The 25,364-nt window shown below is 35.4% G+C and overlaps 2 protein-coding genes and 1 non-coding gene across 10 annotated transcripts in view; 2 read left to right on the forward strand and 1 right to left on the reverse strand.

Moving 5' to 3' along the window:
- The window catches only part of Ocln (occludin), a 50,853-nt gene extending 43,376 nt beyond the window's left edge, over positions 1-7,477 (forward strand). For all 6 annotated transcript variants that reach the window (XM_046456120.2, XM_046456121.2, XM_046456123.2 and 3 more), the window contains exons 8-9: positions 4,901-4,942; positions 6,247-7,477. In XM_046456120.2, coding sequence (XP_046312076.1) covers positions 4,901-4,942; positions 6,247-6,348 — 144 coding nt within the window. In that variant the 3' untranslated portion in view covers positions 6,349-7,477. The remainder of the gene's footprint in view (positions 1-4,900; positions 4,943-6,246) is intronic.
- Positions 2,105-2,211, reverse strand: LOC124100645 (U6 spliceosomal RNA). The gene has a single exon (XR_006854371.1). It is a non-coding gene; the product is annotated as a U6 spliceosomal RNA (small nuclear RNA).
- Positions 7,478-11,004: 3,527 nt separating the features above from the next.
- Positions 11,005-25,364, forward strand: part of Gtf2h2c (GTF2H2 family member C) — a 39,403-nt gene continuing 25,043 nt past the window's right edge. The window contains exons 1-12 of one of the 3 annotated variants that reach the window (XM_046456130.2): positions 11,005-11,094; positions 14,277-14,359; positions 15,345-15,422; positions 15,739-15,775; positions 16,186-16,272; positions 17,101-17,151; positions 17,482-17,536; positions 18,897-19,002; positions 19,924-20,014; positions 20,168-20,255; positions 20,763-20,870; positions 23,297-23,360. In XM_046456130.2, coding sequence (XP_046312086.1) covers positions 14,304-14,359; positions 15,345-15,422; positions 15,739-15,775; positions 16,186-16,272; positions 17,101-17,151; positions 17,482-17,536; positions 18,897-19,002; positions 19,924-20,014; positions 20,168-20,255; positions 20,763-20,870; positions 23,297-23,360 — 821 coding nt within the window. In that variant the 5' untranslated portion in view covers positions 11,005-11,094; positions 14,277-14,303. Of the gene's footprint in view, positions 11,179-14,276; positions 14,360-15,344; positions 15,423-15,738; positions 15,776-16,185; positions 16,273-17,100; positions 17,152-17,481; positions 17,537-18,896; positions 19,003-19,923; positions 20,015-20,167; positions 20,256-20,762; positions 20,871-23,296; positions 23,361-25,364 lie in introns of all 3 variants that reach the window. The other 2 variants (XM_046456128.2, XM_046456126.2) reach the window with 2 other exon arrangements.

Consider the following 25,364-nt stretch of genomic DNA (forward strand, 5'->3'; position numbering starts at 1 on the left):
TTGACATAATTATGTAAGCATGGAATATAATTTTCTCTGATTCAGTCCCCAGTACTTCCCCTTTCCCTACCCTCCTCCCTCTCCCTTTTCTCCTTCTTTTACTTTACTGGTTGTCTTCTACTTTTTGGGTTTTAATTAGTGCTTTATAGATATACATAAAGGTGAAATTCATTGTGGTATATTTGTTTATGGACATAGAATAGGTTTGTTCATTTCATTCCATAGTTCCTCCCTTTTCCCATCCCTCCTCTCTCTCTCTCAATCCCCTACCTCTACTCCACTGATCTCTTCTATATTCATGGGATTCCACCCCCACATTTTTTTTTCTTTTCTTTTTCTTTTTTTTTTCAAAAGGCACACTGTGAAGTTTATTTTGTCTGCTTTCTTGCCAAGACCCAAAGAGGTTAAGTGACTTGTCTCAAGTCACACAGCAAGCAAGTGGCAGAGTTAGACCCAAACCCAGCTCTCCTGATAAGCAGCTAGTGATAGTTGAGGGCTTTGTCTTTTTCTTCCTGTCTAATACCTGAGATTCAGGGGAAAAAAAAAATAGTGTGCTTTTCACCTTATAATCTGGCCCCCCATGGAAGTGTGGTGGGGAGACTTAGTTCTCCATCTTTGGGGGATCAGAAAGGGTCATCAGGGACCCTTTCAGCCCTTATTTTGCTCTAGCTTCCACATAAGACAAAAGATTTGACCCTGGAGTTTCTGCGTATGGTTTATTTCACTTGCCATGATTTCTCCAGTTCCATCCATTTACCAGCAAATTCCATAATTTCATTCTTTATAGCTGAGAAACTCCATTGTGTATATATACTGCATTTTCTTTACCTGTTCATCTGTTGATGGACACCTAGGTTGGTTTCATAACTTGGCCTTTGTGAATTGTGCTACTATAAACATTGAAGTGGCTTTATCATTGTAGTATGCTGATTTTTAGATCTTTCGGATAACTACCAAAGAGTGGGATAGCTGGATCTTATGGTGATTCATTTCCAGTTTTTTGAAGACTCTTATTCTGATTTCCAGAGTGGCATAATTGGCAGTCCTACCAACAATGCATGAGTGCACCTTTTCCTCCACATCCTGGCCATCATTTATTATTATTTGTATTCTAGATAATTGCCATTCTGACTGAAGATAAAGTCTCAATGTCGGGTTTTTTTTTTTTTTTTTTTTTGGTACCAGGGATTGAACCCAGAGGCATTTAACCATTGAGCCACATCCTCAGCCCATTTTATTTTGAAACAGGATCTCACTAAGTTGCTTAGGACCTTGCTAAGTTGTTGAGGCTGGCTTTGAACTTCCGGTCCTTCTGCCTCAGCCTCCAGAACCACATGGGCCACTGCACCTGGCTCAATGTAGTTTTGATTTGTATTTCCCAAATTGCTAGAGAAGTTGACCATTTTTTCATATATTTGTTGGTCATTTGTATATCTTCTTTTGAGAAGTGTCTGTGTAGTTCTTTTGCCCTTTTATTGATTGGGTTATCCTTTTGCATGTGTGTTAAGTTTTCTGAGTTCCTTATATATTCTGGATATTAATTCCCTGAGGAACAGATGACAAAGATCTTCTCCCATTCTGTAGGCTTTCTCTTCATACTCTAGTTTCCTTTGCTGTGCAGAAGCTTTTTAATTTGATGCCATCCTACTTATTCTTGGTTTTATTTCTTATGCCTTAGGAGTCTTGTTAAGGAAGTTGATGCCTATGCCAACATGGAGGAGTTGAGCCTACATTTTCTTCTAACAGTTGCAGAGCTTCTATTCTAATTCCTAGGTCCACTTTGAGATGGCTTTTGTGCAGGATGAGAGATGGAGATCAAGTTTCCTTCTTCTGCATACAGATATCCTATTTTTCCAGCATATTTATTTAAAAGGCTATCTTTTCTCTAGTCTATATTTTTGGTACCTTTGTTAATGATCAGAAAACTGTATCTATGTGGATTTATCTCTGTGTTTTCTGTTCTATCCCAGTGATCTTGTCTGTTTTGGTGGCAATACTGTGCTGTTGCCTCTAGCATTGCTCTTCTTGCTTAGATTTGCTTTGGCTGTTCTGGGTCTTCCAAATGAATTTTAGAACTGTTTTTCCTAGTGTCTTTCTTTTTTCTTAAAATATGGAATGCTTTACAAATTTGTGTGTCATCCTTATGCAGGGGCCATCCTAATCTTCTCTGTCTCACTCTAGTTTTAGTATATGTGCTGCTGAAGCGAGCACTGTTTTTTCTAATTCTGTGAAGACTGTCATTGGTATTTTGATGGGGATTGCATTGAATCTATATAAAACTTTTGGTAGTATGGCCATTTTGACAATATTAATTCTGTCTTTCAATGAACATGGGAGGTATCTTCTAAGGCTTTCTTCAATTTCTTTCTTCAGGGTTCTGTAGTTTTCATTGTAGAGGTCTTTGACCTCCTTGGTTAGATTTGTTCTCAAATGTGTGTGTATTTCTTAGTTTATTTTTTGAGATTATTGTGAATGGTTTTATGGGCTCATAAAGATCTACTTTTTAGGGCTTGGGTTGTGATTCAGTGATAGAGAGAACTTGCCTTGCATGCATGAGGTACTGGGTTTGATCCTCAGCACTACATAAATAAATAATATAAAGGTATTGTGTCCATCTACAGGAAAAAAAAAAAAAAACTACTTTTAAATTTTTTACCTGTAAAAATAGCTACACAATTTTCAATTTTAAGGTTGTGCCATAATTTACTTAAGAGTAATCCACAGCAGCCACCACAGTGGTGCACGCCTGTAATCCCTGCAGCTTGGGAAGCTAAGGCACGAGGATTGCAAGTTCAAAGCCAGCCTTTTCTCAAAATAACTAACTAAATAAAAAGGGGTGGGATGTGGCTTAGAGGTTGACTGCCGCTGGGTTCAATCCTTCATACAAAAAAGAAAAAGTAATCCTCTGCAGATAGACATTCAGTATGTCTCTTCTACCCTGGAAGGCACAGGTGATCTTCTCCAGTTTTGCATTCTTGTCTGCTGTCTAGTTAAAACAAATGCCAGAATATGGAATGGGTGAACAATAGGGTATCTGCATTTTAACTTTCACTATAAAACTGTCCTCTAGAATTATACCAACTGCATTCCCCTAGTAATGCACTAGGGGGCTCAGTTGACCCACATCTCTCTAGTGCCTGAAAAATTAACTACCTTGTGTCTTAGGTATTACTAATTAAATACTTTCTCATCACTTTATATTTTTATTGGAATTTCATATTTATTTATTTTTTTATTTTTATTTTTTTTTAAAGAGAGAGTGGGAGAGAGAGAGAGAATTTTTTTTTTTTTAATATTTATTTTTTAGTTCTCGGCAGACACAACATCTTTGCTTGTATGTGGTGCTGAGGATCGAACCCGGGCCGCACGCATGCCAGGCGAGCGCGCTACCACTTGAGCCACATCCCCAGCCCTCATATTTATTTTATTAAATATTCTTTGCAGTTTTTCAATTAAGGCCATCTGCTTTTCCGTTTTGAAGTATTTGCTTTTATAGCTTGATTTGTCTGTTTTGTGGTTTCTATATGGTATTGTGATAAACCTTTCTCAGTTAACATTTATTGGTCACTTTTTGAATCTTTGTTGATGTGGAAGTGCTGAGATTATAAAGTCAAAATGCATGTCTTCCCTCCTCACCAAAGAATTTATATACTAAGAGAAAAACTGACATGTAAATAAATTATTGTAACTGCTGTATTTACGTTATGTACAGAAAGCACATTTAAGTGCTCAGAGAATAAAGTCAACTAAAGGCCTAGTGAGTTATAGAGGAAGCATCACTGAGCTGTGTCTGTCACAAATTTTCTAGCGAGGCACATACCTATGGCACATATATGTAATCTCAGTGACTTGGGAGGCTGAGGCAGGAGGAATACAAGTTCAAGGTCAACCTCAGCAACTTAGCAAGGCCAATCTTGAAGGAAGAAAAGAAAGAAAAGGGAAAAGGACTTGGGATGTAGCTTGGTGGTAAGGTGCCCCGGGTTCAATCCCTAATACCCTGCCCCTCCAAAAAAGAAATTTCTAGATAGAGCTGGGCACAGAGATGTATGTCTGTGCTTCCAGCAACTTGGGAGGCTGAGGGAGGAGGAGTGCAAGTTAGCAAGAACTTGTCTCAAAATAAAATTTAAAAAGGGCTTGAGATGTAGCTTAGTGGTAAAGTGTTCTATGTACTGGAAAACAAAAAACGGATAGAAGGGAGTGGTGTACAGTGAGTGCAATGCAGGATTAGATGTCCATAAGGAAAACATGGTAGAAATATTGATGCATTAGCCTGCCTAATTTTTTTTTTTTTTTAAAGGAGTTGCTAATGGTGGACACCAAACTGGGAAATTAGATGAGTAAAGTTTATGGGAATCTCAGACCAGTTTCATAGTGGGATATAACCAGATCAGATCTGCATTACAATTCAGAAGACTTTTCTGATGTCAGTGTTGCATGTGGCCTGGCATGGGGGGAAAGATGAGAAGCTTCAGAACAAATTATTCCCTGCCCATATGAATGGAATGCACGTGAAAATAATATCAGAAACGTTTCTTCAGCTGGGCACGGTGGTGCACACCTGTAATCTCAGCTATTTGGGAGCTGAGGCAGGAGGATCATAAGTTGGAGGCCAGCCTTACTGATGCCCTGTCTTAAATTTTAAAAATAGGGCAAGGGGTGTTGCTCAGTGGTAGAGCATCCCTAGGTTCAATCCCCAGTACTGCCACCTACCATATGTTGTCACTAGATACCTTCCTGCTGACTATAACTTGGTAAATTTTTAAAAGCTGTAAAGCTTCATTAATTCCTTATATTCTTATCATAAACTGGTCTTTTTAGCTCCAAAGTGCGACATCAGGAATGTTATTCTTCAAAGAGAAATGCCCCACTAAACACATTGCCTTGTGTTTCTCATTAATAGGCTGCTGCTGATGAATACAATAGACTGAAGCAAGTTAAGGGAGTAAGTATCCTGAATTGTAAGATTCTTTCAGGAAAATCTTTTCTATGTTTTTATTTATTTATTTATTTAACCTTTAGGATGACTAAGAATACCTTCTTACGCATGCACTGGTTATTGAGAAAAAGCCTTGTAATTTTGATAGGAATACTATAACTCAGCAGTTGGAACTTTAATTTCAGTTGTTTGCTGCTACAGTCCATACTGATTTTCTGAAAACTTTTTTTTTTTAAGTATACAGACAAAGTGTTGAAATCAAAGTATACAACTTGGTAAATTTTCATAAAGTGACTGCACTCCAATGCACTGGCATCCAAATCAAGAAATACATTTCCTTGTGACCTGGCAACCCCCACCCCATCTTTTTTCCCTGATATCTTGAACTTTATATAAATAGAATCATACAGTATGTATTTTGTGTGGGGGATTTCTTTTATGATGTTTACAAGTTCCTTTCATATTTTGGCATGTAGTTCTGGTTCATTTATTTTTATTGCTATGCTGTGTGTTTAATGATTAAAACACAACTTGGACTTAGGATGAAACTCAATATGCATGAAGCCCAAGGTTCTATCCCCAGCATGGCAAAAAAACCATACACACAATTTATTCATCTACTCTATTGCAAATCAACATTTGAGTTCCCGATTTTTGACTTTTACAAATAAGGCAGTATGAAATATTTTTGTAAATGTGCAAACATTTAATAGGTACAAACTCAGAAGTGAAATCAGAGTCATTGGGCATGCAGTAGAAGGCATGTGTGTATCTAGCCTTAATAAACACTGTCAAATAGCTTTCCAGGATAGTTGTGCCATTTATATTCCCTCTGAGCAATGCAGCCCCCGTTGTTCTGTGTCCTTGCTAACACTTGGTATTATCAATCATTGACATTTTTAAGATTTTACTTTAAAATTTTTGTGAATTATGAAGCATCATGATTTTAAATAAGAGTTTTAAAACAGTATGTAGTAAACTTCTCTTATCCCCTGTTCGATAATGCCAGTTTCTTATTTCACTAATTTTTGTAGATGATCTGATAGAAAAAAAGGCCAATAAGTCGTCTTGGTGATTTAATGAATTTTTAGAAGTGAGCGTATGCTTTGTGAAATCCAGGTTAGAACATAAAATTGAGTAAAGTGAATCAGCTGCCTATGTGGTTGGCAGTACCACCAGACACTTTAAATATATTCATTTAACACTCAGCAATTCTTTATGACTAATATTCCCTTTGTTCACCTCTGCCTTCTCAGCAGACCTGTTTTAATTGTGTTGAATTCATGTGATTCATTTTTCCTCCCTTTTAGTCTGCAGATTACAAAAGAAAGAGAAATTACTGCAAACAGTTGAAGAGTAAATTGTCACACATCAAGAAGATGGTTGGAGACTATGATAGACGGAAAACTTAGAAGGCAGATGCCACAGTGCTGGAGAAATTAAGGAATATCTATCTGATATCTCTGAAATGTTCTCAGAAGGCAAATGATTTTGGACTCTTATCTAGGAAGCCAAACTCGGTGTTCATTACAAAGTTTTGGTAGCTTTAATATCATCAGTTTCATATCATCAGTATTGAAGCATTTATAAATAACTTTTGTTAATCAACTGGGCTGAACACTCCTATTAAGGATTTTATAGTTTAAACACTGGTTCTCGTATTAAGAACAAAATAATGCTGTTTGAGGTTTTTAAACCTTAAAGGAAGGTCCTGGTATGAACTGTGCTGTGAATTTTCACACCCAAGAAAGCATCTAATCTTCCCAACAATGCTTTAGATAATTATTATTTATAATCATTTCTTTTTAAATAAGAAAACTGGGTCCCTGCAATGAAGTCTCTGAAGTGAGACTGCTTGTGTACTAGCATATGCTTTTGGTTATGTCTATTTTATGACTCCATTAATAATAAAGTCCCTGCCTTTGGAATTTTAGCTACTGTGTATACTACATTCTGCCAACCTCCCTATTGATTTTTTTCTGTTATAAAAATGATTAAAAGGGTTTTTTTTGTTGCTTTTTGTCACCTGTTAATTAAGATCATGTAAAATTAACAAATGTATGAAATTTAAAGATTGTAAATATATGTGTGTGTGTATGTGTGTGTGTATATATATATACACTTTTTAAAAATGAAAGCTTAAACCTAGTGTTTAGAATTTTGTGTTTTTAAGTAGTTTTTATCTTTTATGGTTTACATGCATTTTTTGGTAATCAACTAGACCTTTTTCACTATATCAGAATGTCCCATTACATTCATAATTGAATTATGACTTGAATTATATCATACAGGAATGTTCAACTTCTGTACATATTTCATAAGGTATTAAACCTGGTGTTCTCTTTTTGTAATATACAGTTTGATGTCATTAGTATGGTTAATATTAGGCTGTGGAAAACTACACTCAGGAGTTGTCCCTTGTTTTAAACTATTTTGTGTGCTGTGCTTGTTGGCAATTTCCCAATCCTTTGGCTGTAAGAAGGCTAATGTGTCTGGAAATAGACTGCTATTCCATAAAACACCAAATTATTTCAAACCGTTCCTTTAAATCTCATCACTTCTTTAAAAACTTCAAATTCTTATTAGAAGTAAAATTAGTTCCTAATACTATGCTAACCAAGTTGATTGTGTTTATCCCAGTTTTGATTGTTTTTCTGACAATTGAATAATCTTTAGTATGCAATTCAGGCATTGAAGTTTATAATTTTCTGTGTACAATTTTGCATTAGTTTCTAAAGATAAACTTTTAAATAATGTTTTCATGGAACACTGTTTCACTTCTTCAAATTGAAGAAATTCTTATCTTTCTATATGCTACGTAATATGTTTCTATATTATACAAAAGGCATTTCCAAAGTTTTTAGATTCACATCAAATGGAAATGAGCATGAGCACATTCACTGATTTTTTTTTTTCTTTTTATTCGGACTGGGGATTGAACCCCTAGCCTCAAGCATGCAAGGCAAGCACTCTATCACTGAGCTAAATCACTAACCCACCTTCACTGATTTTTGTTAAACATTTAATTATGTTCTTGGAAATCATTTTACCTTGTTTGTGAAGGCAAGTTTGCCAGTGTTCTCATAGAACAACTTTTCCACTGAACACAGAAAATGAAATAGGAAGGATTGTAAAATTGTGCCATAAAATTGGACTTTGAAATAAAATAAGAAAATAATTGTTGAAATGCAGTACGTAGCAATAAAGGTCACTTCAGGAAGCCAGGATCAGAAGACTGTGGATCATGGATCCAGGGGCTCTGGCATCAGTTGGGACTAGGGTTTCTCACCCAGGCATTCTCCCTGCTTAGGCATCAGGATGGAAGTGTCTCCACTCTGGATTTTTTCAAAGGCTCAGCTGGAACAATCAGAAAACACACTTGATCTCCTGGGTGTTCGTGATTCTACTACACTACACCACTCTCACTCCCCCCTTCCATCCCTACCTTTAAAATTTTTAATTCTGAGACTGGGTCTCATTAAGTTGCCAAAGCTGTCCTCACACTTGCTTTTTCTTTTTTTGTCCTTGAACTTTCAGTCCTCTTGCCTCAGCCTCCTGAGTTGTTGGGATTACTACAGGCATGTGCCAGTGTGCCTGGCGCTCTATACCACCTCTTGGGTGAAAGGAAAAATAGATGTAGAAGTACGTAATCCCTTATTTTATATTGTTAACATTTTTTCTATTGAAAAGAAATGAGTAAAATGCTTGAATAATTAGGGAAGCTTTTAGAAAATATTGTATCAGTAAATTATTATGTCCCTTTGTAGTTAGAAAAGTGATATAGCTACATGGCCAGGATGTTTTTATATGACAGCAACAAAATGCAGAAGGGTATTCCATAAAGTTTCTCATTTGTTGCCTGCAAAGCATCTGTTCTATTCTTGGCTTTGCCCTTCAGCAGTTACTCAAGTATGTCCTTGGATGAATTACTTAACCATCCTGTTCTTCAGGTTTTTGAATCTGTAAAAGATATTTGTAATGACCTAATTTTAAAGGTAATATATCCTTGTCTAAAAGTAAATATGGAAATGGAGAGTAGCACTCAGCAATGCTAGTTTCCCTTTCTCCCCCTTTAAAACTTTGTTAATGTGAGACAACATAAAAACTGAACAATAAGACCTTGTCATTCCAGAGGAAATGACATTGGAGTTGCCACCAAACCCTGTAGCTATCATCATTTTGCATATAGGTAATTTAAAATCCAGCTGTGGTCTTTCTACTACAATGTAGGAAACCTGTCTTATGATTTTGAGGGAGGTAGAATGCAGACCAGGAAGATTTGGGTACCAACAAAACAATAAAGACAAAGGATTGAATATGCTGATAAGAGAAGGAAAGAGATCATTGCTCATGAGGTTCCTTTCTGCTATTTCTCCCTTAGTCCCTGGCTCTTTTCTGATCCTTTGGAGGTTGCCTTGCCTCTCCATTTCTCAAGTGTGAGAAATTCTAGTAACTCCATATGTATCAGTATATATCTCAAACAATTTGTCCAAAACTGAACTGATCTTACTCATGGCCTCTCAGCAATTGCAACTACACCCTTTCAGCTAAAAACTTTGGAGTTATGATCAATGACTTTTATTGATCATGATCAGGATTTTTTTTTTTTTTTATATAACATCCAGTCTTTCCACTTATCATGAGCTGCACTGCCATACTGAATTGGTCAAAGCCATCCTGGCCTCTCCTGAATTCTTACAATGCTGTTAGTCCTCCACCCCTTCATGATTTTAGCTGCCACTGAAGAAGGACTCAGTCACTGACATACTCCATTTTGTCCATCTCTGCCTCCATTTGCCTCCAACTTTTTTGTCTTTCTGAGCCACTCTTTGGTATTTACTTTGGATTCTAAGAACAGGTTTGATGGATAAGGAACCAAAAGTACCTCCAAGCAATGCCACCACTGAGCAGATCACCCCTTGATGAGATTGCCCTTACTAAGCAGGAGCAACTGCCCCATGATGGAACCAAGGCTGTGCCCCCAAAGCAGGAGCAATCATGATGGGAATTGAACTGCTCCCCTCAAGCGATAATGGCTTTCCAGGAGCTTCCTAGAACTAATCCCAAAATGATCAATGGGACCATGGCCTGACCAAGGCTCCCTCCAATCCTTACCTTTGCTGTAAAATCTCAACGTTCCTGTCAACACCTTAGGTCACTGAACCTCTTTATTTGTTCTTCCCACTGTAGCCAGGCTGATAAAAGCTCTTTTTCTTCACCACAGCTGGTCTCCTTGATTGGCATATTGGGAAGGTGACTGAGCCCAGTTTGTTTGGGCCTCTTGCCCTAAAAATTCCAATGACATCACTACGCCCACTGCAACAGTCCCTAAACCACACCAGGGTGTTTCTACTCAGAGCCTTTGTGCTTGCTGTTTACTTTGTCTGGAGAGCTTTTCCCCCAGGTGACGTTAACTCCTTCCTTCCTTTGGGTTATGGCTCTCACTGAAAATTCCTCTGACCACCGTGTTTCAAACTGCAACCCTTTCCCTCTATAAGCTTATTTTTTCTGAATAGTACCACCACCATTTGATACATTTTTCACCCTTCTTCCTTTCCCCAGTGATTGAACCAGAATGCTTTACCACTAAGCTACATCCCCAGCCCTTTTAATTTTTTATTTTGAGGCAGGGTCTTGCTAATATTCCCAGGCTGGGCTAGAATTTGCGATGTTCCTCCCTCAGACTTCGAGTGGCTGAGATTACAGGAGTATGCCACCGCGCCCGTTTTTCTTAATAGTTTTCCCCCTAGTAGGGGAAAAAAAAAAAAAAACCTCTACCGGGATAAAGATTTTTTAAGTTTTCATTACCATTTTCTCGGCGCTTAATAAAATACCGTTGCACAGCATGGTCCTGGCCCTGCTGCCGTGATTAGAGTATTTCATCCCAACCTTTAGAAATCAACAAAATCAAACTCCTCAGAGCTCGCAACGGACGGTTGCTGTACCTCTGAACTCGCAGGAGTGAATAGTGACCGCTCTTCCCGCCTCTTTGCGAAGACCAGCTAGGAAGCACCTAGTTGGCTCAGGGAAGAATGTTTGGCAGCCGAGTTCCCAGCCGGAACGTTTCTGCGTGACTGCAGCGCACTGCGGAAGAACGTTGACGGCGCTCCTTTAGGAATGGGCGGCGCTTCCGGCAGAGAATCGTCCCCGCAAGATTGGTGAGTTGGCTGGTGGAGGTTCTTGCGGCGCCTTGCCCGGGCAAGCTGTCAAGTGAGGCGGCTAGTAGGGGACTTCGGGCCCAGGTCGTGTTGAATTGCCCTGGCTGGCTCCTTAGGGTAGCAGGGAGCGTGTGAAGGCGGAGGAGGATGGCTTCCGTGCCGGGAGCCGTGGGGAAGCATCGGAGCTGCGGTTTGCGGGAATGTTTCTCTCAACCTAGGGCAGAGTTTTAGCAGTTACGCTTGGTTCGAGTTGGTGACCTACCTCCATCTGTGTCCTCTAAAAAGTTACCAGCTTCTGTGCCTCAAGTTCCATATCTGAAAAACGGGGACAGTAATCTCCCTTGCCTGTCTCATCACTTGTTTGGCAGAGTAAGGTGTGAGGGAAAGCTTTACAAATTGTGATGTTTGGGGAAGCTCCCATTTGTTTGCAGCATTCCGAATTCATATTAACAGCAATCACAAGTCTAGGCTCACTTTGGGGGATATGGATTTTCTGGGGTTGGATTCCAGGAAATGGATCAGCGACATATTTAAGATGATGAACTATTGGGAATTCATAAGCCATTGGAGATCTTCCAGAGTACCTCTTTCTCCAAGATGCATAAAACTCTTCTCTATTAATAGAATTAATTCTAAACATCCAACTTACTTTTGTACATCTATAGTTTGATGGTGCTCCTTTTCTTTCTCTGATTTACCATTGCAGATATTTCTAATGAAGATGTCCTTGTACACAATGAGCCGAGACCTTTCCAGCTTCCAGTTTCTACTCACTGGTTCTCACTTTGTTTATGAATTTCAGAGAATGAATAATTATAAACAATTAAAAATAAAATGCAATTTAAATATTGATGTGATGAATGGCAGGAGCCATGTTTTCAAAAATTGGAGTTTAAAAATATTGAGAACATTATGTGATCTTTTCTGGACTTTTTAAAAAATATTGTTTTTTAGTTCTAGATGGACACAATACCTTTATTTTATTTACTTATTTTTGTATAGTGCTGATAATTGAACCCAGAGCCTCACACGTGCTAGGCAAGTGCTCTACCACTGAGCCACAACACCAACCCTTCTGGTCTTGATGTTCACAATAAATCCAGATAACACAGGATCAAAATGTTCACTTTAGTCTCTATATTATGCTCCTACACGCATCATCAAACCCACAAGGCACCAACATAGGGTACTGAAATAGCACAGATGTTAAAACTATTGTCTAGTTCTTCATGATATTAAAGTCGGTCACCAAGTTTCCTTTCAATACAAGGTCATATTGTATGTTTAATTTGTGTCCTTATGAATTATGAGCCTTAAGTGATGAACTTTCAGGATTTCTTTCAGTGACAGTGAGTGGTTTATTTATGTAGTGGGAAATATACAGAATTTTAGTTAATAATATCTGTTGCAGTAGGTGCCACAAAAAGAAGTGAAGCCTTAGAAGCAGGCTCCATCCAACTTGTCAGTAGATTTTAATTCCAAATGTCTACTTATAGGTCAGATCTTCAGATTTTATTAGTTATTTTTTTGGTACTGAGGATTGAACCCATGGGCACTTTACCACTGAGTTACATTCTCAGTCCTTTTTATTTTAAATAGGGTCTCAGTGAGTTGTTGAGAATCTTACTAAGTTGCTGAAGTTGAACCTGGAACTTGTAATCCTTCTCTTTAGACTCCTGACTCACTGGGATTAGTGGTGTGTGCCACCATACCTGGCAGTTATATATATATTTTTTAAAATAGCTTTTTATAGAAGCAGTGAATACACAGAGGATAAAGTATTGGTTATGGTCCTTATTACAAAAAATAATCTTTGTCTCTGCCAATGACAGAGGATATGCTATTGTCCTCAGTGTCTTGGCACTTAAAGATTCCTTGGCCTGGCATGGTAGCAAATGTCTATAGTCCCAGCTACTCGGGAGGTAGATGTATGAGGATCACAAGTTCTAGGCCAACCTCAGCAACTTGGGAAGACCCTGTCTCATACATCTACCTCCCGAGTAGCTGGGAATGTAGCTCAGTGGTAAAGTGCCCCTGGGTTCAACCCCCAGTACCAACCCCCACCCCCAAAATCCTTTGATCCTTTATTTACGGAGGAAGGAAATTGAACATGCAGTAGGAAGGGAGATGGCATTGGGAAAGGTGGAGATAAAGGTATTAGGGATGTTTATTACTTGGTTATTGTTCATGGGTTATTGTTCATTGATTTTATCCTAAATTATGAAAGAAATTTATGTAATAAGAACATACAGAAAAGAATAAATAAGCAAAAAAATCCAATTACTCTTCATCCTATCATGCAGTTGATACCACTTGTCCCATTTATTGAATATCAGTATTTCCTTTGTTTTTTTCTTAAATATTTGAGGTCATATTGTATGTTTAATTTGTGACCTTATGAATTATGAGCCTTAAGTAATGAACTTTCATTTTTCAAAACTTTTGATTATGCCAGGTGTATGGAACATGCTTGTAATCCCAGCTACTCTGGAAGCTGAGGTAGAAGGATTGTTAGTTCAATCATCCTGGGCAACTTAAAAGACCCTGGCTCAAAAAAAAGGCGGGTGGGGCACTGAGACTTTAAAGCTTATCTGAGTTCAATTCTCAGTACCTAAATGAATAAGTACTTTTGATTATAAGAACATTCAAGCCTGCTCAAAAGTGGAGAGAGAGTACATGAATTGTCATTGTCTATCACTAAGCCATAATAATTTTCAGTTGTGGTTAATCTTGTTTTAGCTACCCTTGTACCTACTTCCCATAATTCTGTGATCTTGTCCAGTAATAAATCTATAAAGCATTTTTTTTTTTTTTACAATTAAAAAGATTCAAGGGGCTGGGGTTGTGGCTCAGCGGTACAATGCTTGCCTCACATGTGAAGCACTGGGTTGAATCCTCACCACCACATAAAAATAAATAAACAAAAAAGATACTTTTTCTATTGGTGCCAAGTTTATTTATAAATACTCATATTCTTTATTGGAAATAGAAAAATAAAAAAGAGTTCCATGAAGGTTTTGTACTTTCATCCTATAGCAATTGAATAGACTAGAAACTAAAATAAGATGCCCTGAATTCTCAGTTTTTTACTTTTTAAAGTTTCTCTTGAACTTTTAAATAAGTGGATGTATTTTTGTAACAAATATCTTTAGAAAACTCATGATATAATTTTTTTTTTACAGAATGCTGAATAATACATTTTTAAAAATATGGATGAAGAACCTGAAAGAACTAAGCGGTGGGAAGGAGGCTATGAGAGGACATGGTAAGTAGGGCATTATTGCCCTCTTTTTTCTTTTGGACATTGTCTCTTTGTCTCTCTCTCCCTCTCTTTTAATTTAGTGAACTGTATTTTACATATGCTATAATTCTCCCATTTCCAATATATAATTCAGTGATTTGTTTTAGAAAATTTACTAAGTTGTGGAGCCATTTCTAGAAACCAGTTTTGGATTTTTTTTTTTTGATACTGAGGCTCAAACCCAGAGGTGCTTAACCACTGATCTACATCCCCAGTTCTTTTTATTTTTTAAAACAGGGTCTTGCTAAGTTGCTTAGGGCCTCGATAAGTTGTTAAGGATGGCCTCGAACTTTGTATTCCTCCTGCCTAGCTTCCTGAGCTGCCGGCATTACAGGTGAATGCCACCGCCCCCTACCCAGTTTTGGAACATTTTAACCATTCCAATAAGATCCTTCATTCCTATTTATAATTAGTTTCATTTCTACCACCTGTAAACAATCACTAATCTACTTTCTATTTCTGGATATTTCACATAAGTAATCATACAATATGTGGTGTAGTGGGTCTAGCATTCATTTAACATACTATTTCAAGGGTCATCTATGTTGTAGTTTGTATTAGTACTTCATTCTTTTTTTGCTGCTGAATAGTATTCCATTATATTGTTATACTGCATTTTTAAAAATATTTTTTAAAACATTTATTTTAATATTTTTTAGCTGTTGATGGACTTTATTTTTTATTTTTATGTGGTGATGAGGATTGAACCCAGTGCCTTATGCATGCTAGGCAAGTGCTCTACCTGTGAGCCACAACCCCAGCACCTGCTGTTATACCACATTTTTGTTTATCCATTCACTAGTTGATGGACATATAGGTTGATAATAGTTTTTGGCTATTATGAATAGTGCTGCTATAAAACATGCAAAAATGTACACATCTTTTATATATGTTTCATTTCTCCAGTTAATATTTTTAGCTTATCTTTTCAAACAATTATTTCTTATAGGGAAATTCTTAAAGAAGATGAATCTGGTTCACTTAAAGCTACAATAGAAGACATTCTCTTCAAGGCAAAGAGAAAAAGGTATATAAATCCTTCTAAGTGTGTTACAAAAGGAAAATGCGTTCCATAAAGCCTTTCACCATCTATAATCATACTTAATACTTCCTTTCAGCTGTGTTTCAGAGAAACTAACTTCTTGTCTGAATAGGGAGAAAGAACTAGCAACCTAGTCTGTATCAGTTGGGAAATGGTCTTCAGGAACTATCTATAATGCTTATAATTATATTAAAAAAATTAATAATTTACTTCACTAAAAGGTACATATTTGTTGGAAAGTTGTATTGAGTTTTTTGATAGTATATGGTGTTCCATTAAAATGTTTGTATAATTTTAACAGAGTATTTGAGCACCATGGACAAGTGCGACTTGGAATGGTATGTTATTAGTTTTTCCTTTACTAATATGGAATAGTTTGGATTAGAGGAACATTCTGGCTTGATAGACTAAACAATAGTAAAAGACAAACCTTATAAAAGAATATATTAAAAATCTATGTACAGAATATGTAAATATTAAATGCCACTTTTATTTCTTTTTTTTTTTATTAGCTATACATGACATTACAATGATCTTGGCAATTCATACATTTGAATCAATTGGGGTATAATTTCTCATTTTTCTGATTGTACAGATTGCAGAATCACATTGGTCATACAGTCACCTATATACATACAGCAATCATAATGTCTATTCTGCTGCCCTTCCTAAATGCCACATTTATTTCTTACTCAAAAATGTACTTGGAAATTTTTCCTACACTTTATCCCCCTTTTTTTTTTGGTAGATGCGCCACCTTTATGTGGTAGTGGATGCATCAAGGACAATGGAAGACCAAGATTTAAAGCCTAATAGACTGACATGCACTTTAAAGGTATTGTAAAATCATTTAATATACTAAATGTAAGAAATTCTAAAGAAAAAAAATTTAAGAATGTAATAAGTTTTTTTTTTCAGTTAATATAAATGATAACTAAGCAGAAGTGCTATCTGGTCATTTTGGGAAATAATAAAACAAAATAGCTAATTCTTTGTGTGTTTAATTTCTACCCTCCCTCCCCAAATCAGCATCTTGCTTTGTGAGTTATCCATTTTCTTTACTGAGTCTTCATTCTCCTTTGACTTAATTGAATTTGTCTTGTCAGTTTACAACCACATTCATATCTTTCCTAATTTATAAAAGCCTACTATCAATTGTGCTTTTCTTCTCTGGCTTCATTGGATCTTTTCCTTGTTTGCATTGTTTTTAACATGTCCAAATGGGTCTTTTCTTTTGAGATGGGATCTTGCTTGGTCTTGAGCTCATAGCCTCAGGAGATTGTCCTACCTTAGCTTCACCAGTGACTGGTATTACAGGTGCTTTTCACTGTGCCTGGCCTGAATCCATCTTTTAAAACCTAGCTCATTTCTATCTTATCATCCACCATTTCAAATACATGTTTTTACTATTTACTATTTTGATAGCATCTATAAGTTTAAAAATCATGAGAAGTAGGCTGAGGATATAGCTCAGAGGCAGAGAGCTTGTCTACAGTCTGCAGAGTCCTGGGTTCCATTCCTAGCAGTTCAAAAAATTAAAAATAAAATAAAACATGAGAAGTGATGCTTGATAAATAGGTTTCACAGAACATTAATGGGACATGTTCTTTGTGGTTGTTATTTTTCCCTTATGTAATATTTCCTTTTTGTTTTCTTCAAACAGTTGTTGGAATACTTCATAGAAGAGTATTTTGATCAAAATCCTATCAGTCAGGTATGTAGATAAGTGCAAGAATTCAAATAAAAATCCAATTTTCTGCAACATATATATATATTTTTTAAAAATAGGACTATTCTATAATTAAGAAATTTAGAGTGTGTATCCATTTCTGATACACTTATCAATGAAAAACAAAATAACTCTATAAGTTAAACAATATACAGTGAACTTATAGCTAAATTTATTTGTCAGAACACTGAGAAAAAATTTCTCCTGTTTTGCTTATTTCTTCTATAGGTACTAATTTATTTTAGTTAAATAAATTCTTATCAAGAGGAAATAATTTTATATGAAATTAATAATCATTTTTGTTTTTATTTTGAGATTGGAATAATTGTAACTAAGAGTAAAAGAGCTGAAAAACTGACTGAACTCTCAGGTATGCATAAAACAACCTTTACAGGACTCAAGGACTTTGCTTTAATTATCTAATTTTTTTAATCCTGTTCATAGGGGTTGCCTAATAAGTAATATGAAGTTGTCCTCTGTGCTTTGTAGGTGAAACAACTTAATAATGTCACCTTCCACCCCTGTTAATCTCTTGGGATCTAAGATTAACTGTTGTTGTATTTGATTTAATTTAATTTTTTTTTTTTTTTTTTTTTTTTTGCTTTGCTGGGGATTGAACCCAGGTCTTTGTACATGCTAGGCAAGTGCTGGACCCCTGAACTACACCCCCAGCCAGGATGAACTGTTTTACGTTGAAGTCTCCACAGTAGTGAATAATAATATTATGTTAAATGTAAATGTGTTTAAGACATGTATATTCTTATCCTGAAAATATTAAAATAACTTCATTATAACCATTCATAAAATCCACTTAATCTTTCACTTAATTTTTTGTTTTTTAATACTGAGGCTTGAAACAGGGGTGCTTTACTCTTGAACTACATCCTCATTCTTTTTTTTATTTTTTATTTTGAGACAGTACCTTACTAAGTTGCTGAGGCTTGCCTCAGCCTCCTGAGTCATTGGGATTACAGGTGTGGGCCACCACACTCTGCTTAATAAATTTTCGAAAAACATTTTTATGGCAGTTGTACTTGACCTGAGTAGCACAATGTATTGTATGTAGTGTAATTGAAGCAAAATCATATGAAGAGCTATTCATAGGTTTACACTTGAGTAGGCAGCAACAATTATGTCATGAAAGCTGCTCACCTACCAGTGATAATAAGACATGCTGATTTCAGAGATTTTAAATGTGGAAATATATTGGTATTTAAAATGATGATCTATGGCCTTGTGTTGGTACACATCTGTAATCTCACCTATCTGGAAGCCTGAGGCAGAAGGATCACAGTTTTGAGGCCAGCCAGAGCAGTTTTACAAGTTTTTGTCTCAAATAAAAATAAAAAAGGCTGGGGATGTAGCTTAGTGATAGAGCACTTGCCTAGCATGTACAAAGTTCTGGGTTTGGTTTCCAATTCTAGGGAGAAAAAAAAAAGATGAACTATGGAAATATGAAGAGTAAAAAAAGTATGCATATGCTCTTGGTTAATATTATTTAAAAATATGTGTGCTGTTGGCTATAAAGAGACAATTATTTGTGTTCTGGTTTTCAATAGGAAGTGAGATTATCTACCAAATATTTCTGATAAAAGTGCAACTTGATAAATATATTTTGAAGGCAGTCTTATTTAATATCATAAATATGTAAATTTTAGAAAAAGTATATATTTCCATGTTATATATACATAGCATTTTATTAAAACTAGATTATTCTATTTTTATTTTAGGAAACCCAAGGAAACATATAACATCTTTGAAGAAAGCGGTTGATATGACCTGTCATGGAGAACCATCTCTTTATAATTCCCTAAGCATGGCTATGCAAACTCTAAAGTTAGTATTTTATATTTCTTATTTATAATTGGCTTAAAAGTTTTTTGAATCAGTTAAATTGAAATGATAATATATTAACATGGGTCTCTGTAAAGCCAGTTATGACAAAATAGTTAAGTAGGAAAAATATGTAATATTATGTATGATATTTATTTTGGTGTTAGTTAGTAATTTTTATTTTACATTTTAGTAGGTGAATTATATCTTTGTTTTTTCCTTTAGTACTGAGGATTGAACCCAGAGGTGCTTAACCACTGAACCACATCCCTAGTACTTTTTATTTTTTATTTTGAGACAGAGTCTTGCTAATTTGCTAATTTCCTGAGGCAGGACAATCAGGGCCTCACTAAGTTGCTGAGGCTGGTTTCAAACTTGGCCATCCTCTTGTCTCAGCCTCTTGAGTCACTGGGATTACAGGTCTGTGACAACCACAACTGGGTATACCTAATTTTTGAAGAGTTTATATTAGAGCTTGGGATATAGCTTATTGGTATAGGGCTTGCCTGTCATGTATGAGGCCCTGGGTTCCATCCCTAGCACTGGGGGAAAAAAGAGAAAGAAAAATTTATATTAAAGTGTTTAAAATGCTGGGCATGGTGTTACATGCCTGTAATCCCAGTGGTTTGGGAGGCTGAGCCAGGACTATCAGGAGTGCAAAGCCAGCCTCAACAACTTAGCAAGACCCTGTCTCATAAAAAAGGCTGGGGATGTGGCTTAGGGGTCAAGTGCCCCTGAGTTCAATCTCTGGTACCAAAAAAAAAAAAGTTCAAAATATACTAAAAATTCATTACTATGCAGTGTTGAAACAAATTAGGTATTCTGTGGTCTAAATGTGTAAGCTATGTGTAATGTTCTCTCTAGATAAATCTTTTGCTAGTTTTATTTGTTGACCTAATTGGAGTATATTTTATCTTTCTTTAGACACATGCCTGGACATACAAGTAGAGAAGTCCTAATCATTTTTAGCAGCCTTACAACTTGTGATCCATCTAATATTTATGATCTAATCAAGGTAGAACCAATATATCAAAACTGAAGTTACAGCTCTAAAGAAAATTCTGTAGTGAATTTATTATTAGCTTTCAGAGCATTATTTTCCAAATACATTAATTCTTAATTATTTTTCTTCTTCCTTTAATCTTTTATTTTCTCGAATTTTATGAAGACCCTAAAGGCAGCTAAAATTAGAGTGTCTGTTATTGGGTTATCTGCAGAGGTTCGAGTTTGCACTGTACTTGCTCGTGAAACTGGTGGTATGTATCTATTGTCTTCAATATTTATTCATAATTACTGTCAAAGAAATAACATTAATTAGAGTGCTTTAATCTGCTTTACACCACTAAACTTATATAATTTCCTATCCCATGCCCAATATATGAACAGTCATCTGAAATATATTATTGATTCTATAAGAAATCATTTCAAAATGCAGTGAATTTTTAGTCATTATGTCAGTGTTTAGAGAAAGTATTATAACTCTTGAAAAGTTAAAATTTCACTGTAAATCTTTATAAAGATTTCATAACTTTGCTTTTACTAAATTATAATTACTGTTCTAACTTATAATTACTATTATTCCTAGAGAAGTTGATTTAGAGATTTTACTTAAATAAGTTTTTTAAAAAATGATAATTTAGCTAAAAATCATTATTTTGAAAATTACATTTTCCAATGATAAAATTTTTATAGAATTATATAGAAATTATAATTCGTTCTTATGTCTACAAAGCTGGTATTTTTTCTTTTGCTTTTCATGTTAGGCACATACCATGTTATTTTAGATGAAAGCCATTACAAAGAATTGCTAACACATCATGTTAGTCCTCCTCCTGCCAGCTCAAGTTCTGAATGCTCACTCATTCGTATGGGTATGTGTTTATTTTGTGTAATTTTAAAAATGCATATTTTGCTTCAAACTAGGCTTTCTGTTTTCATTTGTGTAAGTTAACATTTAAGAAAATAAACTTATTAATATAACAATTTTGGAAAATACAGAGAAGTAAAGAAAATTAAAACTACCCATAGTTCTTGTCACCTACACAATACTCCTGGCTTTCTTTATCATTTAGCTGGAAAGGTATGAATGTATTGTGTTTTAAAGAAAAATACTTGCATTAAGACATTTTTTAAAAAAGCTACAAAATCTCTGGATTATGTTATTAAATCTATTTAATACAAGAATGGCTCACATCTGTAATCCCAGCAATTTGGAAAGCTGAGGTAGGAGGATCAAAGCCAGCTTCAGCAACTTAGTGAGACACTGTCTCAAAAATTAAAAAGGGTTGTGGATGTGGCTCAATGGTTAAGTCCCTTGTACCAAAAACAAACAAACATAAAAAACTGTGTAATATAAATTGTGCAAAGACAGAGGATTACAGGCAAATACACCAGATTGCTCAGTCATTTTTTTCAGGAGAGATAAAATGTTTGGTTTTGGGTCATTAAAAAAAATTGCTTTGTAGCTGGATGTGGTGCCATATTCTTGTAATCCCAGTGGTTTAGGAGGCTGAGGCAGGAGGATTGAGAGTTCAAAGCCAGCCTCAGCAATTTTAGTGAGGCCCTGTCTCTAAATTAAATACAAAAAAGGGCTGGGGATATGGTTTGGTGGTTCAGTGTCCTTCGGTTCAATCCCGTGTGTGTGTGTGTAAAAGCTTGTTTTCCTGTGTCTTCTAAATATTTTATAATAAAGTTTGTTACCCTTTCATTGAAAAAATATATAACTTTTTAAATATAACTTTTCTTGTTTAATATGCTTTTTAAATGTCAATGAGATGAAATGCTTTTCTACTTTATTTTTGACCATAACTGGTCAACCTGTCTTTTCTATTTTTTTCAGTTATAATATAATATTAGTATCTACCTAACTGTGTGTTGCAGAGACTGAATTAATACAAATAAAACGTTTAGAATATTGCTTGATGTAACATTCAGTACATTTTAGATATTATAATGGCTAAGTTTGTTTGATTTACTGATATAGCTTCTTATTCCATTTTAAAGTTATTGTTTGAAATTATAATTTGTTCTTCAAACTGATTTGTTAGAGTCCTTTAGGACTTTAGAGTCCTTTAATCACCTGATGCACAGGTTTTTCTAGTTAGTCATTCATCTTTACTTTTTTTTTTTTTTTTTTTTCTTTTTTTGTGACAGGATCTTGTTATATTGCTCAGGCTGAACTTGAATTTCTGGGGTCAAGGAATTCTCCTGCCTCAGTTTTCCAAGTAACTAAGAAAATTGGCATGCTCCACTGTGCCACCTTTACTTTTATGTATTTTGTTTGTTTTTTGTGATGCTGGGGATTAAACTCAGGGACTTTTGCATATTAAGCATGCACTCTACCACTCAGCTACTGTCTTGTTGATTTTATTTGTTTTTGTATTTTTGTATTTTTGGGGGGGGGGGTACCAGGGATTCAACCTAGGATGCTTAACCACCAAGCCACATCCCCAGCCCTTTTTTTTTTTTTCTAATTTTATTAGAGACTAGGTCTTGCTGAGTTGATTAGGGCCTTGCTAAGTTGCTGAAGCTGGGCTTGAACTGATTGATGATCCTCCTGCCTCAGCCTCTTGAATTACTGGGATTACAGGCATGCACCACTCTGCCCAGCTGATTTATTTGTTTGTAGATATATTTAAAAGTTTTATGTAATGAGAACTTTTTTTTTAATAATTTACAATAATATATAATTTATAATAACATAATAATTTAATAGTTTCTGCATTTCTTGTTTTCAGAATTTAGTATTATATAAATAAAGCAAACTTCATGAAATTTTTTTAAAACACATACATATTTTTTACTTGTTGATGGACACAATATCTTTCTTTATTTTTATGTGGTGCTGAGGATCGAACCCAGTGCCTCACGTGCAAGGCACGTGCTCTACCACTGAGCCACAATCCCAGCCCCACATTCCAAAATTTTAAACATAAAAATATTTGCTTAGATAAAGTGAAAAAGAACTAGGTAATATAAGCTTGCATTGTGTTGTTAAAGTATATAAAACTTATGAACTACTTTTCTTTTTAAAAAGCAATATAATTAGTATTAAGTTAAAAATCCAGATATGAGCTTTAGACTCGATTTCATACACAGATAGGTTTTTCACCTATTATTTGTAGCTTGGAAATATGATCAGTGTATCATACTAAAATAAGTGTATGTTTTTAAGAGGCAGAAAAGAGACTTTTTGTACAACTTTGTTGTTTTCTGGTAGAAACATTTTTAGTTCCTAGTCCTAGAATTCTGTTCTTTGCTTGGAGAAAGAAATCAATACATTTTTTTTTCTATGAAGGGTTTCCTCAGCACACCATTGCTTCTTTGTCTGATCAAGATGCAAAACCCTCTTTCAGCATGGCGTAAGTAAAGATCTATTGTCAGTGATATTTTAATATTTTAAATTCCTTCTGCTAAGTTATAAATTTTTAAATGCATCTGAGATATAGAAGATTGGCTTTATAGAAGATTACTTTATATGTTGACTTCTATAGAAGATTACTTTCTATGTTGCCATAAAAAGGAACGACTATATGCTTCTATGGTGTGACCTTTTCAAATATATCACCAAGTAAAAAAGCAAGATAGAGGTGTGTAATATGCTATCAGTCATCTAAAAAGAAGGTGGAGATGTGAATAGATATACACACTTGTTCATGTTAATAATAAAAGCAATAATAATGGAAATAGAAAGTGAAAACTAAAAAATGTTTACCTTGGGCTGGGGATGTGGCTCAAGCAGTAGCGCGCTTGCCTGGCATGCGCAAGGGTTCGATCCTCAGCACCACATAAAAATAAAATAAAGATGTTGTGTCCACCGAAAACTAAAAAAAACATAAATATTAAAAAATTCTCTCTCTCTCTCTCTCTCTCTCTCAAAAAAAAAAAAAAAAGTTTACCTTGTGGATGTGTGTGGGAAAAGGCAAGGTCATAGAACATAGACTTTTCTGAGTATACCTTGTTTTAAATTTAGGAAAGTGAATATTCAGAGTCATAGTCAAGACCTCCTCATAAAGGAGTAACAGACTAGATTTACCCATATTTATTGTCCTCCCCACAAAACCAGACAAAATACATAAAAAAATGGTTTTCAGACATAAGACAATAGGCAGTATAGATAATGGTTCCTAAAAGAAAGGAAATGAGTGAGGTAGGTCCTATGCCTGCTTCAGCTTACTACCTAGAATTTCCAGGTTGCAGTGCAGAGTTTGGGCATTAAGTGACAAAGTTCTGCATTTGGGGAGGCTGAGATAGCTATAATGTTGTCAGAGAGGAAAAAGTTGCACAGAAGAACTCTCTGGAGATCCCATGAGCAGAGACTTGCTCATCAGTCTTTAGCTGAGTGTTGATCAGTATATTTGTATGAGGAAAATATTGGAAACCAGGGAAGCCACTGGAAACCAGCAAATAGAACAATTCCCAGAGCTCCTATAGGGCAAAGAACAGTTCATGTTCTCACCAGTTTGTGGAAAGACCTCTTTTTGTGGCAGACATTTAATAGAGTCCACAATAACAGAACCACATTAATCCTAGATTAATGGCTGCTCCGGACCAGCCAAACAATGCTTAAAAGCAGGTTTTGAACAGATAAAATTATTTTCAAGTTACTTAAGTATATTGCAAAGCCCAAAATATTTAAAGTCATTAAAAAAATCTAGTTCCCAAATCAAAGTAAAATTCTTATTGTCTAGCAGCCAATCAAAAATGAAAGAAAGAAAAACTAGGTTCTGGGCCTAGTAGCACACACCTATAATCCCAGCAACTGGAAAGGCTGAGGAGGAATATAGTGATTTCCAGGCCAGCCTCAGCAACTTACCAAGATGCTGTCTCTAAATCAAAAATAAAAAGGAATGGGTCAAGGAGGCTCAATGATAGAATGGCTCTGGGTTCAATCCCCGGTACTGCAAAAACAAAAAAATGACTAGGCATAGAAGACAAAATATGACCTATAACAATGAGAAAAATTATAGACTGGAAACATAGGTAGAAAAAAACACAGTTGATAGAATTAGTAAGCAAAGATATTAAAATAGCAATTGTAAATATACTCCATAAGTTCAGGAAAGTAGAGGAGAACTTGAGAATGATAAGAGATATGAAAGTATAAAAAAAAATCCAAGTCAAAATTTTAGAAATGAAGAATACATTGGATAGGATAGTTGAAAAAATACAATGGATAAGGATTAATAACAGATTAGTCACAGCAGAGGATTAGTGAATTTAAAGATAGTCAAATGTCAAAATAAAAAAGGAGAGAAAAAAAACAAAAAATGAATATAGCATTAAGTGATCTATAAGATATACTCACATATTTTCAAATAAATTTTAATAGATTATAAATTAGAATCCAGAGTTGAAGATAAAGA

This window comes from Marmota monax, unplaced genomic scaffold, assembly GCF_021218885.2.
Source record: "Marmota monax isolate L192 unplaced genomic scaffold, Marmota_monax_Labrador192_F-V1.1 WCK01_AAM20220418_F8-fsc00130, whole genome shotgun sequence".
Classification (NCBI taxonomy): domain Eukaryota; kingdom Metazoa; phylum Chordata; class Mammalia; order Rodentia; family Sciuridae; genus Marmota; species Marmota monax.